This window comes from Osmia bicornis, chromosome 14, assembly GCF_907164935.1.
Source record: "Osmia bicornis bicornis chromosome 14, iOsmBic2.1, whole genome shotgun sequence".
NCBI lineage: Eukaryota > Metazoa > Arthropoda > Insecta > Hymenoptera > Megachilidae > Osmia > Osmia bicornis.
Genome location: NC_060229.1, coordinates 7,032,278 through 7,044,646, shown reverse-complemented (window position 1 = coordinate 7,044,646; position 12,369 = coordinate 7,032,278). Strand labels below are relative to the sequence as shown.

Sequence of the window (12,369 nt, the reverse complement as noted above, 5' to 3'; positions counted from 1 at the left end):
ACATAAAAAATTGCATATATTCGTTAGGCGTGGAAAGTCTCCTTCACACAGTTTACTTATTAGATCTAACCCCTTCAGATTATCACTTATTTCAGTCATTTAAATATCATTTAGTTGAATCACACTTTAAAATAATTAAACAAGTCAAAGCAAATACTGTTGGTTTTTTTACTTAAAACCTCCATCCTTTTCCGAATAGGGTTTCCCAACCTACCTGAGAAGTAGCAGAAATATAATAGAGAGATGGATAGAGATCATTTCAACGATTGAAATGTAATTTGCTTATTCAACCTTACATTTCATTAAAAGGGGCTAAAATTTAATTTGTACGTTTAACGAAGGCTGGTTCAGACACGTCAAATAATTTAATCGAGCGGCGAGTAGCTACTTACTATTAAATAGTTTAGTGCATAAAAAATTGGCCGAACTAGTACAGTCGTGTTTTGGAAATCGAGAGAGATAAGTAGATAAACACGACTAAATAAATATATTCGGTAGGTTCAGGTAAGTGCTTAGTTACTAGTGAGTTGCGGGTGAAGCCTACTCGACCAGGAAAATCCAACGAAATAGATCTACTCGACTAAATCGTTTTACTAAACTACTCGACTGTTTAGTGTCCACACACAGTAAATTCTTAAGGGGGTAGACACGGGTATAGCAGCAAGGTGACATTACCGGTAAAAATGGGCCTAAAAAGGGGTTTACAGGAATACACTTTTCGTCCTTATATGAGAAACTTTGGGGATGGGTGAGGGCTCATTCGAAAGTGGAAGGTCCAATACAGGGCGGTCTGGTCATGATTCAACGAGATTGTATTGATATTTAATAATATGAGTATCCAAAGTAGAGTAAAAATCGACAAAATACATTCGCAGAATCCAAGTATTTTTAGGTCACTAAAAGAGTTTTGTGACTCAAACGGTTACCAAACCGCCCTGCATTAGATCTTCCTCTTTCGAATGAGCCCTCACCCAGCCCCAAATCTTTTCATATAAGGACGAAAAGTGTATTCCCGTAAACCCCTTTTTAGGCCCATTTTTGCCGGTAATGTCACCTCGCTGCTTTGCCCGTGTTTATCCCCTTAAATTACTTGCTATTCGACTAAATTACTTGACACATGAAAATCAGCCTTTGACATAGTACAGCGACCAATCAAATAACTAAATACATATTAAAAACTGTTTCAATGTTTTCTAATTTTTAACAATGCAAGTGCTGATAATCTTTTTTTTAAATGTGCTGTAGTTAAAGAGGAAAGAAACGTACTTTTTATTTTTATATAACTTGGTAGTTTGAGGTTTTAAACAAAACTGCCCCTTTTGTGATATGCTATTGCATATTGATTTCTTCTAAGTACACATTTCACCTTTAAAGCTATAATCCATGATATTTCTACTTGAAGATTCAGAAAGCCATAAATTTGTGCTATAAGAGAAGCAAGATGATCGAAGAATTCCTACCTGTAATCGTAAGATCCTCGCTGTCCTGTACCTCCGCCTTCAACATCCCCAACACTGTGCTCATCTCGTTCTCAACATCCGGTTTTCTATAGACTTCCGTCGATGACGTTGTCAGCGGTAATCTGCTTTTGCTTTTGTGTACGACGTCTTTTGCTTGACTCCTCGACGAGTTCCTGGCTATTGTGTTGTGACTGACACGACCCATCGCTAGAACAGTGTTGGCGAACAGACTCTGGTCGTTTTGATTCATCAGGAACGGAGTCGCCACACAGGACAGGATGATGAGGATCATCAAGGTGCCCATGGTGTATTTAATGATTCTCGGTCTCGGTTTGCTCGAGGTCTGAGGGAAACCAGACGATGAGAACTGGTCGGTTTGCGGCAGAATTGTGTACTGCAGGCTGGCATCGCCCTTTCGTACCGTTTTGTACATAATTAATAAATCTGTTGAAGAAATACATATTTTGATTGTAAATTATAAATACAAATACTGTACGAATACAACATGTCCCAACTGAAGGATGTCACTTCAGTATCTGCATTGTTTTGAATCTTATGAAAAATTTAGCACAATTTGAATGGTTTTGAAAGGAAAATATTGTGAAGAAAAATGTTTTGTTTGCTCTTTTGCGTTTATTGTTTCGGAACATTTAATAACGCGAACCGTAAATTTTTATACAATTGTTTTGCAATTTCATCTTCTAGTGTTCACAGTCATTTGGAGATCATTATACAGACATATTCAGATGCTACAAGATGCAATAGAAAAAAATACTCATTTCCTACATGAAAAATGATCCCGAACTTGAAAAAAAGAAAATAAATAAAGAGTAAATAAAACATTTTTTTCCCGCGATATTCAACTTCAAAAATCATTTAAATTGTGCTATAAATATTTTTAATGACATTAGAAACAATGGAAATATTCAGGTGAGTTCTTTCAACTGGAATATCCTGTATATTGTATACTTTAAACGAGCCATATTTAAATGTACAGTATTGTAATTTGAGAAATTTCAAGAAATTGAATGAAAAAATGAATTTTATTTCAATGTATTTTTCGATTAATCATAATCATGAAAACTGAATTATCTCGAAGTCGGTTGTATTTTTTGTTACAAATTATTTGATGTACTTAAGAATTCTAAATATCTTTTCCCATTTAATATTCCATTATGAAAATAAGGTCTTAATAGAACATTGTTCATTATGCGACACCATACATTTATGCGAAATTGCATTTGGAAATTTGTTTCCTTTCTCGCTTTTGGGTTTTCAATGCACCCTACGAGCATTATGGGTGTTGCTCATTATATTATTATCAAAGCTTGATTCGTCCGTCCAAAAAATTTTTTAAGGAACTTGCAGTCGTCCTTCTTCCTAAATAATCAATCGCAAAATTCAGTACGCCACGCCGCGCCGCGGCAAATTACTTTCTTATATCCCTTGTACTTTATGGTATTTAAAGGGTTTGTAATTATGCAATTTTAGGATATTACGAGATGAGCCAACTGAAATACTATAATTACTTTTCGTACCGAAGTTTCTTCGAAATTCAAGAGAACTTCTAACTTCTTATTTTCGGAAATAAGAGATCTCCGATTACAACAATTATTTTGGAAAACCCACTTTCCTCGAAACGCTTTGCAGGCAAAACAAGCTGATTTTCATTTCATTGCACTCTATCCGGATATTCTTCTAGGTATTTCAATTTATTTTGTCATTCAAAACAGGGTCAAAATTTTAAAAGAATTATTCATTTTGCTAAATACGTAACTTGGACGATGAACATTTTTATATATTTGTATCGTCGAAATCTCTCCAACATGGAGAAATACCGTTGTTCAAATATTCGTTGTAAGATGAATGAGGATGAGGGTATTTATTAAATAAATTAAACAGATTTGAGCCGAAAATTGTTGTATGTTCATTGGCTCATTATACACGATTTGGGGAAAAAGCCTTGCGGCATAAAAAACCCCACGAAAATAAGTTGATTATTTTGTACGAATCACGGGGAAAATGCGAACGGTAATCTATGTGTTATATACATGTGTTATGTGTGATTGTTCTCGGCGTTGAGCCGAGGTACTGTGCACCGATGAGATGTTGCGGAGGCTAAGGAATGCGGGTACGATTGGTCAGAGGTTTTTAGTCACGCCTAATGCACACGCATTCTAGACCGTCGCGCGTTATTGGTCGAAACGCTCACACATACTAAGCCCGCGGCTTGCACGCCGGAAAGTCAAATGGTGTGGGTGCGTGACAACGTTAGGACTAGGCGGGACAGACCGAGGAGTCACTCCTTAGCCTCCGCAACATCTCATCGGTGCACTGTACATAGATAAGAGTGGTCGCAAGATGCAACGGACTCTACGGGTCATCGTCATGACCGCGTGTTACGTCACGAATCGTCGTCACGACCGTGGTTTATGTTCATATTTCGGTTTATTTAACCGAAACGATGTGAGTTACGAATCGTCATTACAACCGTATTGTTTCGTTCATATTTCGATTTATTTAATCGAAACGGTGTGATTTCGCTACGTGATTCGAGTATCACGGACGCACAACTGCGAATTACGTCGATTACATACGACGGTAATTATGATACCGTCGCGAGTCTGTCGATTACATGCGACGCGACGGTACTTATGATACCGTCGCGACTTATAAAAGAACTTGGTAAACGTTTCACAGGTTTCCGAAGGGTGATCCGCTCCGTAGTAGATTCGAAACGAGATTGATCAAAAACTATACGTAACAAAATATATGCACGAGAGGGGCGTTATCTCAAGAAAACTCTGACTCCCTTTGTCCGTCGGGAGAAGCAAGAAAACCCGTTAGGTTATTTACAACTTGCAGATGTTTATTTTCGAACCGACCCGAGTGAAGTGAATAGACAAAAGACTCGCCTTGACTCGAATTTCGAGGCAGAGAGTTATTCATGGTGGTCTACGCACCGAACCACTTGAGTCATAAAATCCCTTCGGTCGCGACAAAAGTAGGTAAACGTTCGCTGCCGAACATACTAGTACATATATAGAATAGATTAACAAAAGCTTTCAGTTTCAATACCTGTACATGTATAAACTTGCAAAAGCTAAATAAAGAAATATTATCAAATAAAAGTTGCACGGTAAAAAGGAGGTCATCAGATGACGTTAACAATCTTTCCCAAATGGAGTTGCTTCGGACTTCTGAAGATTATTTTCGTTTTCTCTTTAAATATTAGAATGATATATTTCTTTTCAGGTTAATCACTTTTTCGGAACATTTCACATAAAAAAATATTAGTACATGATATAAAAAGAAATGAATAACTCGTGTAATATTTTATAATAAAAATTTGAAAAAGGTATAGTACTAATTGTTGATTTCTTTAACATTATATTCTAATGCCTTTTTACGTAAGATGGTTTCGCAGAATTGGTATACCTAAAAAAATGTGATGTTATTTAAAAACGAAAACAAAAAAACAAAGATGATCTTAAAAAATTTCAGATGACTTCACTTGGAAAAAAAAATGTTGACACTGTTACGTGCGACGCGCGCGCGTGCGGTTGTGACGCTACTGTGTGGAAGTGTCAGCTGATGTATGAATGTAAGAGTATGAAATGTGGTAGTGTGTTAGTCGAGCAATGCAACTATCGATAACGTAACGCGCGTGTGACGCCGTGAAGCCGGAAAATTTATTAAATATTTGTGAATTCGGAGATACGCTAGTCCCATACGGGCCCTTTCATCAGATCGCTAATATAATAGGATTTATGAAGGAGGCTAATAAAAGGTTATGTCAAAGAAAATTAGATTTGATTAAAATGAATCAAATGGTATATTATAAAATAAAAATGTTAAAATATAATGGAATACATATAATATTGAAAGGTATAAAATATATAAAATATTGGAATGTGAAGAGTATATAAAATATTGAAAAGTAAAAAAATGTATATAAAATATTGAAATATAATAATGCGATTAAATATAAGAAAATGCAGATTTAGCTCGTGAACAACTTAGATTTGAGACACACAATTATTGGCCGGAAATAGACAAATACATGTGATGAAATACAATTTAGAATTAGGAATTTCCAATTGAAGAAGACTCTTACAATCAAAATTGACTACGTCAATTTTGACTACTGGAAATTCCTTGATAAAATATTCATAAAACGACCGGAAGAGTAATGGAAACGACTCACCGGATTATGGGGAAAAATTCCGTATAATGATCCAAATTCTATTGCTGCTATTTTCCTGTTGTCAGATTTCTGGAGGAAGGAGAGTAGAACACACACCCTGAACTGTTGCACCGATACACAATTTTGACGCGTGAACTATTGCGAAGTCTATTAAACTAAACTACATAAATGTATGTATTTATAACGAAATAAAATTAAGCCAAGAATAAAAATAATTAATAAAATAATAATCGGAATAAACGAAAAATAAAATGAATACACGAAGATAGAGTCTTTTGCCCTATTTCCTACTTTGAACAACTTGGAACAAAACTCGTCTCTGAACCACTTCGCGGACCCGCCGACACGCTGCTCGCGATTGTACGTCGAAGAGTGTCGCAATCTGCACCTCTCGGAGAAGACCAGAGCGGGCCTCGTCCGAAATTGTTTACATTGCGTTTGTTGTGCGCCTAACGAATTAGGCGGCGGTGTCGATGCGTAAGGAGGCGGGATTCGCTTATCGGTGGTGCAGTAGGGATATGTGCGTTCCTCTCTCTGTTCTAATCTTTCTCTTTCTAATTCGCGTATACATATTCCTTTACTCTTCCTGTCATACTAAACATTTCGTTATTCATTAAAATATAATAAATTTTACAAAATTGTTTTGATCTTAACGTTATAGGAAGGAAACATGCTTTTCAAAATTATTACAGATTACTGAATTTGAACGAATGCTAAATAAAAATTTAAATTCGCAACTTGGACTGACCGGCGTGGTGGAAATACAATATTACAGTGTTTAGTGAATTAGTAGAAAATTCGGATTATTATAATGTATGTATAAGGAATTTCGATCATCTTCGCGGAACCGATAAGGAACGTTCCAGAGTGGTCAGGATTATCGGACCACACGAATGATGTTTCGGATTTACATCCGGCGATACTCAGTACCAAGGACAACACGTGATTTTGTGTCGTGGGACCACGCTGATTTCGAGGAAGGAATTTGTTACGCTAACAATCGGAATTATGTCTGGAAAAGATAGACTATCTCGAAATATCAAAGATCGTTTTGCGTTCAATCAGGGGAGGTCCAGAATGTAAAACAAGCCATCGATGTTCATGGTTTCCGTTCGCACCTCCAACCAAGGTCAAGGGTACGACGGATCAAGATGATGGGAGCAGGCCCATCAAAAAGGACAGAAAGAGGGGGGTGGAACAAACATGGCTTTCGCCTTGGAAAGGATAGCTGACAGGATCCCAGTAAATACTGAGGACAATTCGATCATAGTAACGTTAACGATAGCGCCCGTTAATACGGAGGACAATTCAATGATGAGGGGGGGCATAAGGTGAATGTGTAAAAATTTCTGTTCGGAACGTAACAACACCGTATTTATGATGGTTCCCTTTTTACTGTGCAGCATTTATTAAAAGATACTAATATGATAATTTTTTATTTGGCAAGGAGATAATTTGAACTGGTTTATTCTGTATATATATTAGTTAAGAATGTACATAATTATGTATACAATGTAGATAATTGTAATCACTATCTACAGTTATTTTAATTATATGTATACCTAATCGAATCTAGACCGAACTAACCACACCATCTCTGTTCACCTTCATATTGATATATTTGCTCAGTCCTTGACATCCTTAACCCTTTCGGTCATGGCGTCCTCATACGAGGACATACTATATAAATGGTTAGTACATCGAAATTCGGTAAATTTTACCGCTGTCCTTAATATGGATGCGTGACACCCCCCTTGGGGACCTCCTTGAAGATATTTTATACGACTGAAAAATCATAATTTAATTCAATAAACTGCTTAGCAAAGCCTCGATTTTTTTTCAAGAAAAAATAATTCGTGACCGAAAGAGTTAAAACAAGCCTTAGGAAGTATTCAATAATTATTTGTACTTCTTTTCGTTATCTTTGCTTACTCTTATTTTTCTGATTTTTAACATATTTTAAATGCTTCCATATGTTATAAATGCACAACTATCTGCAGTTCAATACTATGCCTTATTAAATATTATTGATATAACAAAGTAAAACAGGTAGCTCCATATTATTTTAATTATGTATGTTATCTTCCCCTAAATTACATCTATTGTATCAAAAGGTTTATTCCCACGAAATAAATAAATAAATTGTGCACGTAAAAAAAAGTAGATGAACAATAAAAATTGGAAGATGTAAACTACAAAATACAGTTCACTATACCATAAAATAGTACTTTGCACATAATTTTGTTCAACATAAAAAAAAGAACAGATAAAAATTTCCTAGGTATAAAAGCATGAAAATCGTGTTATACGACTTGCTGGAAGGTATTTGCATTGTTAAATCTGCTGTCTGATGAAGTAAAGCTGGGCTTAGTCCAAACTACTTTCTTAAAGTTAAGCGTGGTAAGCCAACGGAAAAAAAGTGTCTATAACGAGATTACAAAAAGGATTTCATTCCAGTAATGATGTAACAACAACTTTTATCTGTGAATGAAGTAAGTACTTATGTAAATATTATATATTCTATGAATTAATAAAAGTTCCCACGTACCGATGATAATACTAAAAAAAACAATTGTTTTAATGAAAAAGATATCAACATATCTTGTTCAAATCTTATTTAAATTTTTAAGATAGATATGAATATCTAGCCCCCAGGGGCAGAGTGTATTAGGTGACATTTTTCAATTTTTAAAGGAGAACAAATCAAAGGTGCAAAAGCTTTGTAATTTTAGAACCCAATAAGCAATAAAATTCATACTAACTTTAGCGGTAAAATTCAGTAATTTGGAATATATTGTTGAAAATCGTACACAAACATTATACATATATCTAAAACATTATATTTTTATAACAAAATATTTGCTACTACTTGTAAAATAAAATAAAATAATTTTTAACAAAAAATACAACCGACTTCGAAATGCACTAAAAAGTATGAAATAATTTCTACTTCATTTATACAAATACCCAACAGCTATTAATAAAACCTATTTATTCGTTAAATAGTTTACTAAATACATTTCAACCTTTTCGGAGGCGGCGTAAAATTAAAAACTTTTCTTCTACTAGGAAGATTCAGGCGTCTACAACCTATCAAATCATTATTGGCAGCATCGTATATTCGGGTATTTTTAATTTTGCGCCGCCTCCGAAAAGGTTGAAATGTATTTAGTAAACTATTTAACGAGTAAATAGGTTTTATTTATAGCTGTTGGGTATTTGTATAAATGAAGTAGAAATTATTTCATACTTTTTAGTGCATTTCGAAGTCGGTTGTATTTTTTGTTAAAAATTATTTTATTTCACACTTTTTAGTGGAACGAACAGTATTTGTAGGATGCCGTAAGGTGGTTTACCGTTCTTATTGGTTAATTGCAATAACGATAGTTTTTAACGATAACAAGTTCCATGCAAGTTATCACAATAGTTATTAACAATAACAAATTGCATAAATTTTTGCAAGTGAGATATCGCGGAAATATCTCCTATTAGATGTGAACGGTTCCATCGCAATCGGTACATGCCTTGCAGAGTACACATGTGTATATAAGAAACAGTAGAGAATCGGCGACTGCATGCTGACACATACACCGGTAGAGACACGTAGGCATATGTAGAATTCAATGTAGTAGTAACAATAGTTTTTCACGAATATCTCGGAAACTAAAACTTTCCGTTAATTATGCATAATGAAAAAGTTGTTCAGAATCATGTCCCCGACAACATATTAAAAGGTCATTGAAATCGTCCAATCTTGACATTAAAAACTTCCTGTATTTTGCAATAATAACGAAAAAAGGAACAATTTTTTTTTAATGGGACCAATCGGAAGACATACCTCACAAGACGCAAAAGGTTTCGTTCCAATTGGTCCATCCGTCTCGGAGTAATCGGTGAACACAAAAAAAAAAAAGAAAAAAATACATACTAATCGAATTGAGTAACCTCCTCCTTTTCGAAATCGGTTAAATGACCCAAATATATCTGATGTTAACGTGAAATCGTAAAAATTTTAAAACTTCAACTCGATTGCGGCACGGATTCCTGTTGTCCAATCATTGCTGAAACTTTGCAGTTATCAATTTTCACCAAATGTCAAAATTTTAACGGGTGCGACGAGAAAAAATTGGAAGTCGAAAAATAAGGAAAAATAATATGCATTAGGTTTTATCGAAGCAAAACTTTTTTCATTTTTAAATTCATAACACGGGGACCTTCATGACCCCGATCACGATTCCTTAAGATTTAAGTATAACGATCTTCATGACCCCATCTTGATTATCGCGATCCCTAACCTGATCGTCTTGACGTTACTCAGGTCACATGACATCGATTGTCACTTTTTTCTTTTAAGCAATTAATTCCTTTCTCTTGAGCAATTAATTAAACATTGATAGTTTTTAAAACCTTGTACTTCACTTGGAATTAAAAAGTTACAAAAAAAAATCAATTTCAAATGAAGATATTAATAATTTGCCATAAGTGAACGCGATAACCCCATTCTTCCCTCCCTATTTTCTAAGAATTCTCGTCATACACTTATGTAAAAGATAAATATGCTTCAGATAAAAGTAACTTTTTGAAGAAGAGGTCTCTTTAGTATGAATACGCTAAGAATTCTTATCGTTTGTCCCCAACTGTAATTATTACAATTAATAACAACAGCCGAAGTTTGATTGTAATGGGCAGATTATTTTTAATTAATTTTGTATAAAATGCTTTGAAACCGACTGTTGTGATAACAATAGCCCAAAGTTTGATTATAATAATTGGAGTCTACTGTATTTATAATAGATTTGAAAATGATACTTTTTATCCAATAAGAACTTTGATTTATTTGATGTGATCTTTAAACCTTTAATGAGTTTTGATGGAATCGGATATCTTCTGAAATATATGAGAATTGAAAATGCAACGGGAATTTAAGCTGGATCATTATTTCATTGGGGAAATATTGACCCTGATCGTTTTTCCTTGAACCTAGAATTCTTTGGCTCTTAATAGTTTTAAACTGAATTTGTTCTTTTCTATCATTATACTATAATTCGAAAAGTTTTCCTAAATACTGGAATCTCAGATATTAGATGAAATGAACTATCCTTTAGACTTATTTTGATTTAGTAAGAATTTATTTTAATCTATTATATTGATTTTGATACCGAAATTCAAGATACTTGTTATTTCTAAATTTACATAATGTTCAGTTGAATAAAAATTGTTTATATTGAATAAAGACATTTTATGCAATTTTTTATAATATTAAAAGAATATGTAAATATACAAAGCAGATGATTAACTTATTAATTTAAAGTTTACAAAATATACATATATAATACTGAAATAGTATATAAATATTTAAAGTAGACTTCCTATTCATTAATTTAAATTTTATGAAACATGTTATAATGTAATGCTATCTTGTAGTTATGATGACCAGGTTTAAATAATACACAAAGTTTAACTCGTATAATTGAACGGATAGATTAATATTAACATAAATTTGATTAATTTCAAATTATTAAATAATCCTATTTATTCAATCAAATAACAATAGTTCGGTTTACACAAATTTATCAATAATAATCGATCAATAATAAATTAGTTCGTACCTTAATAATAATATCCTGCAATTGCTCATTACATACAATACAAGGAAATAATTATTACAGAAATTAATGCAAATAACTTTAATAGAAAATTGCAAATATATTGTAACAGATCATTGTAAATATGTGAATAAAAAATTGTAAATATACAAGGAAACAATTATTCCAGAAAGTCATAAAAATAATTCTAATAGAAAATTGAAAATATACAAGAAAATAATTTTAAGAGAGAATTGCGTGGTGATTCGACGACATTTGTGACCTACCAGTAACGAAAACTCATTTTTCAAATTCCCAAAGGATTATCGAGCATGGTCGAGCTAAAGAAAGGACAACAGACCTAGACACGTTCCTTCGGGAGGAATCGATTCCCGATTTTCCTCTGCAAATATTAAATCACAATCCACTTAACAAACTATCTGTGACACCCAAAGATTAACACCGGGTTCCCAAAATTACAACAAAATACAAAACAAAAGAAGAAGCACAATAAAAAAGAAAAAATCAAAATGTAATGATTCAAAATTAAGAGTCTTTAAATCAACAATAAATTATATCGTTCATAAACGAGAAGATGAAAACAATAACGTGAATGACAACAAATGTATTAATGACAATGTCAATGATGTTCAGTCCTTTACAAACAAATGGCGAGATTCGACAACCCTTTCGCAGTCTGGCCGAAAATATTATGAAAAAGAATGTGGGAAATAATTATTTAGAGATAAACAAGTAGTACTCACGATATGTGTACAACAGAAGGGGTTGGTATTCTCCGTTTCCACTTCCGGCAGGCTTCTCTGTCGGAACGAACACGACAATCCAGGACAGGCAGAACCTCGCCTGTGAGAGAAATTCTCCTGGAAAATGCGCAGATGCGTCTCACCAGGGGGTGGTGAAGCCATTGCGCAGACGCAACGTACAATTTCCGGAAGTCCGTCACCGTTTGAATGTCTTCGATAGACATACGAGTGACCAGTGTTGGTTCAAGGACGTTTCCAAACACCTCGACCTTGAACTTTTCTCATTATGATTCCACTTATGATTACCCAAAACCCGTGTTCTTCAGAAATTTCTTAGCGTCGATTCTTCTTCA

The 12,369-nt window shown here is 34.0% G+C and overlaps 1 protein-coding gene across 4 annotated transcripts in view; it reads right to left on the bottom strand.

Annotated features, from left to right (window-relative positions):
• Positions 1-12,096, bottom strand: part of LOC114879379 — a 167,770-nt gene extending 155,674 nt beyond the window's left edge. For 3 of the 4 annotated variants that reach the window (XM_046288683.1, XM_046288682.1, XM_046288680.1), the window contains exons 1-2: positions 12,017-12,096; positions 1,461-1,904 (exon numbers count right to left, since the gene is read on the bottom strand). In XM_046288683.1, the coding sequence (XP_046144639.1) occupies positions 1,461-1,893 (433 nt within the window). In that variant the 5' untranslated portion in view covers positions 1,894-1,904; positions 12,017-12,096. Of the gene's footprint in view, positions 1-1,460; positions 1,905-5,667; positions 6,101-12,016 lie in introns of those variants that run through there. The other variant, XM_046288681.1, reaches the window with a different exon arrangement.
• Positions 12,097-12,369: the final 273 nt, after the last annotated feature.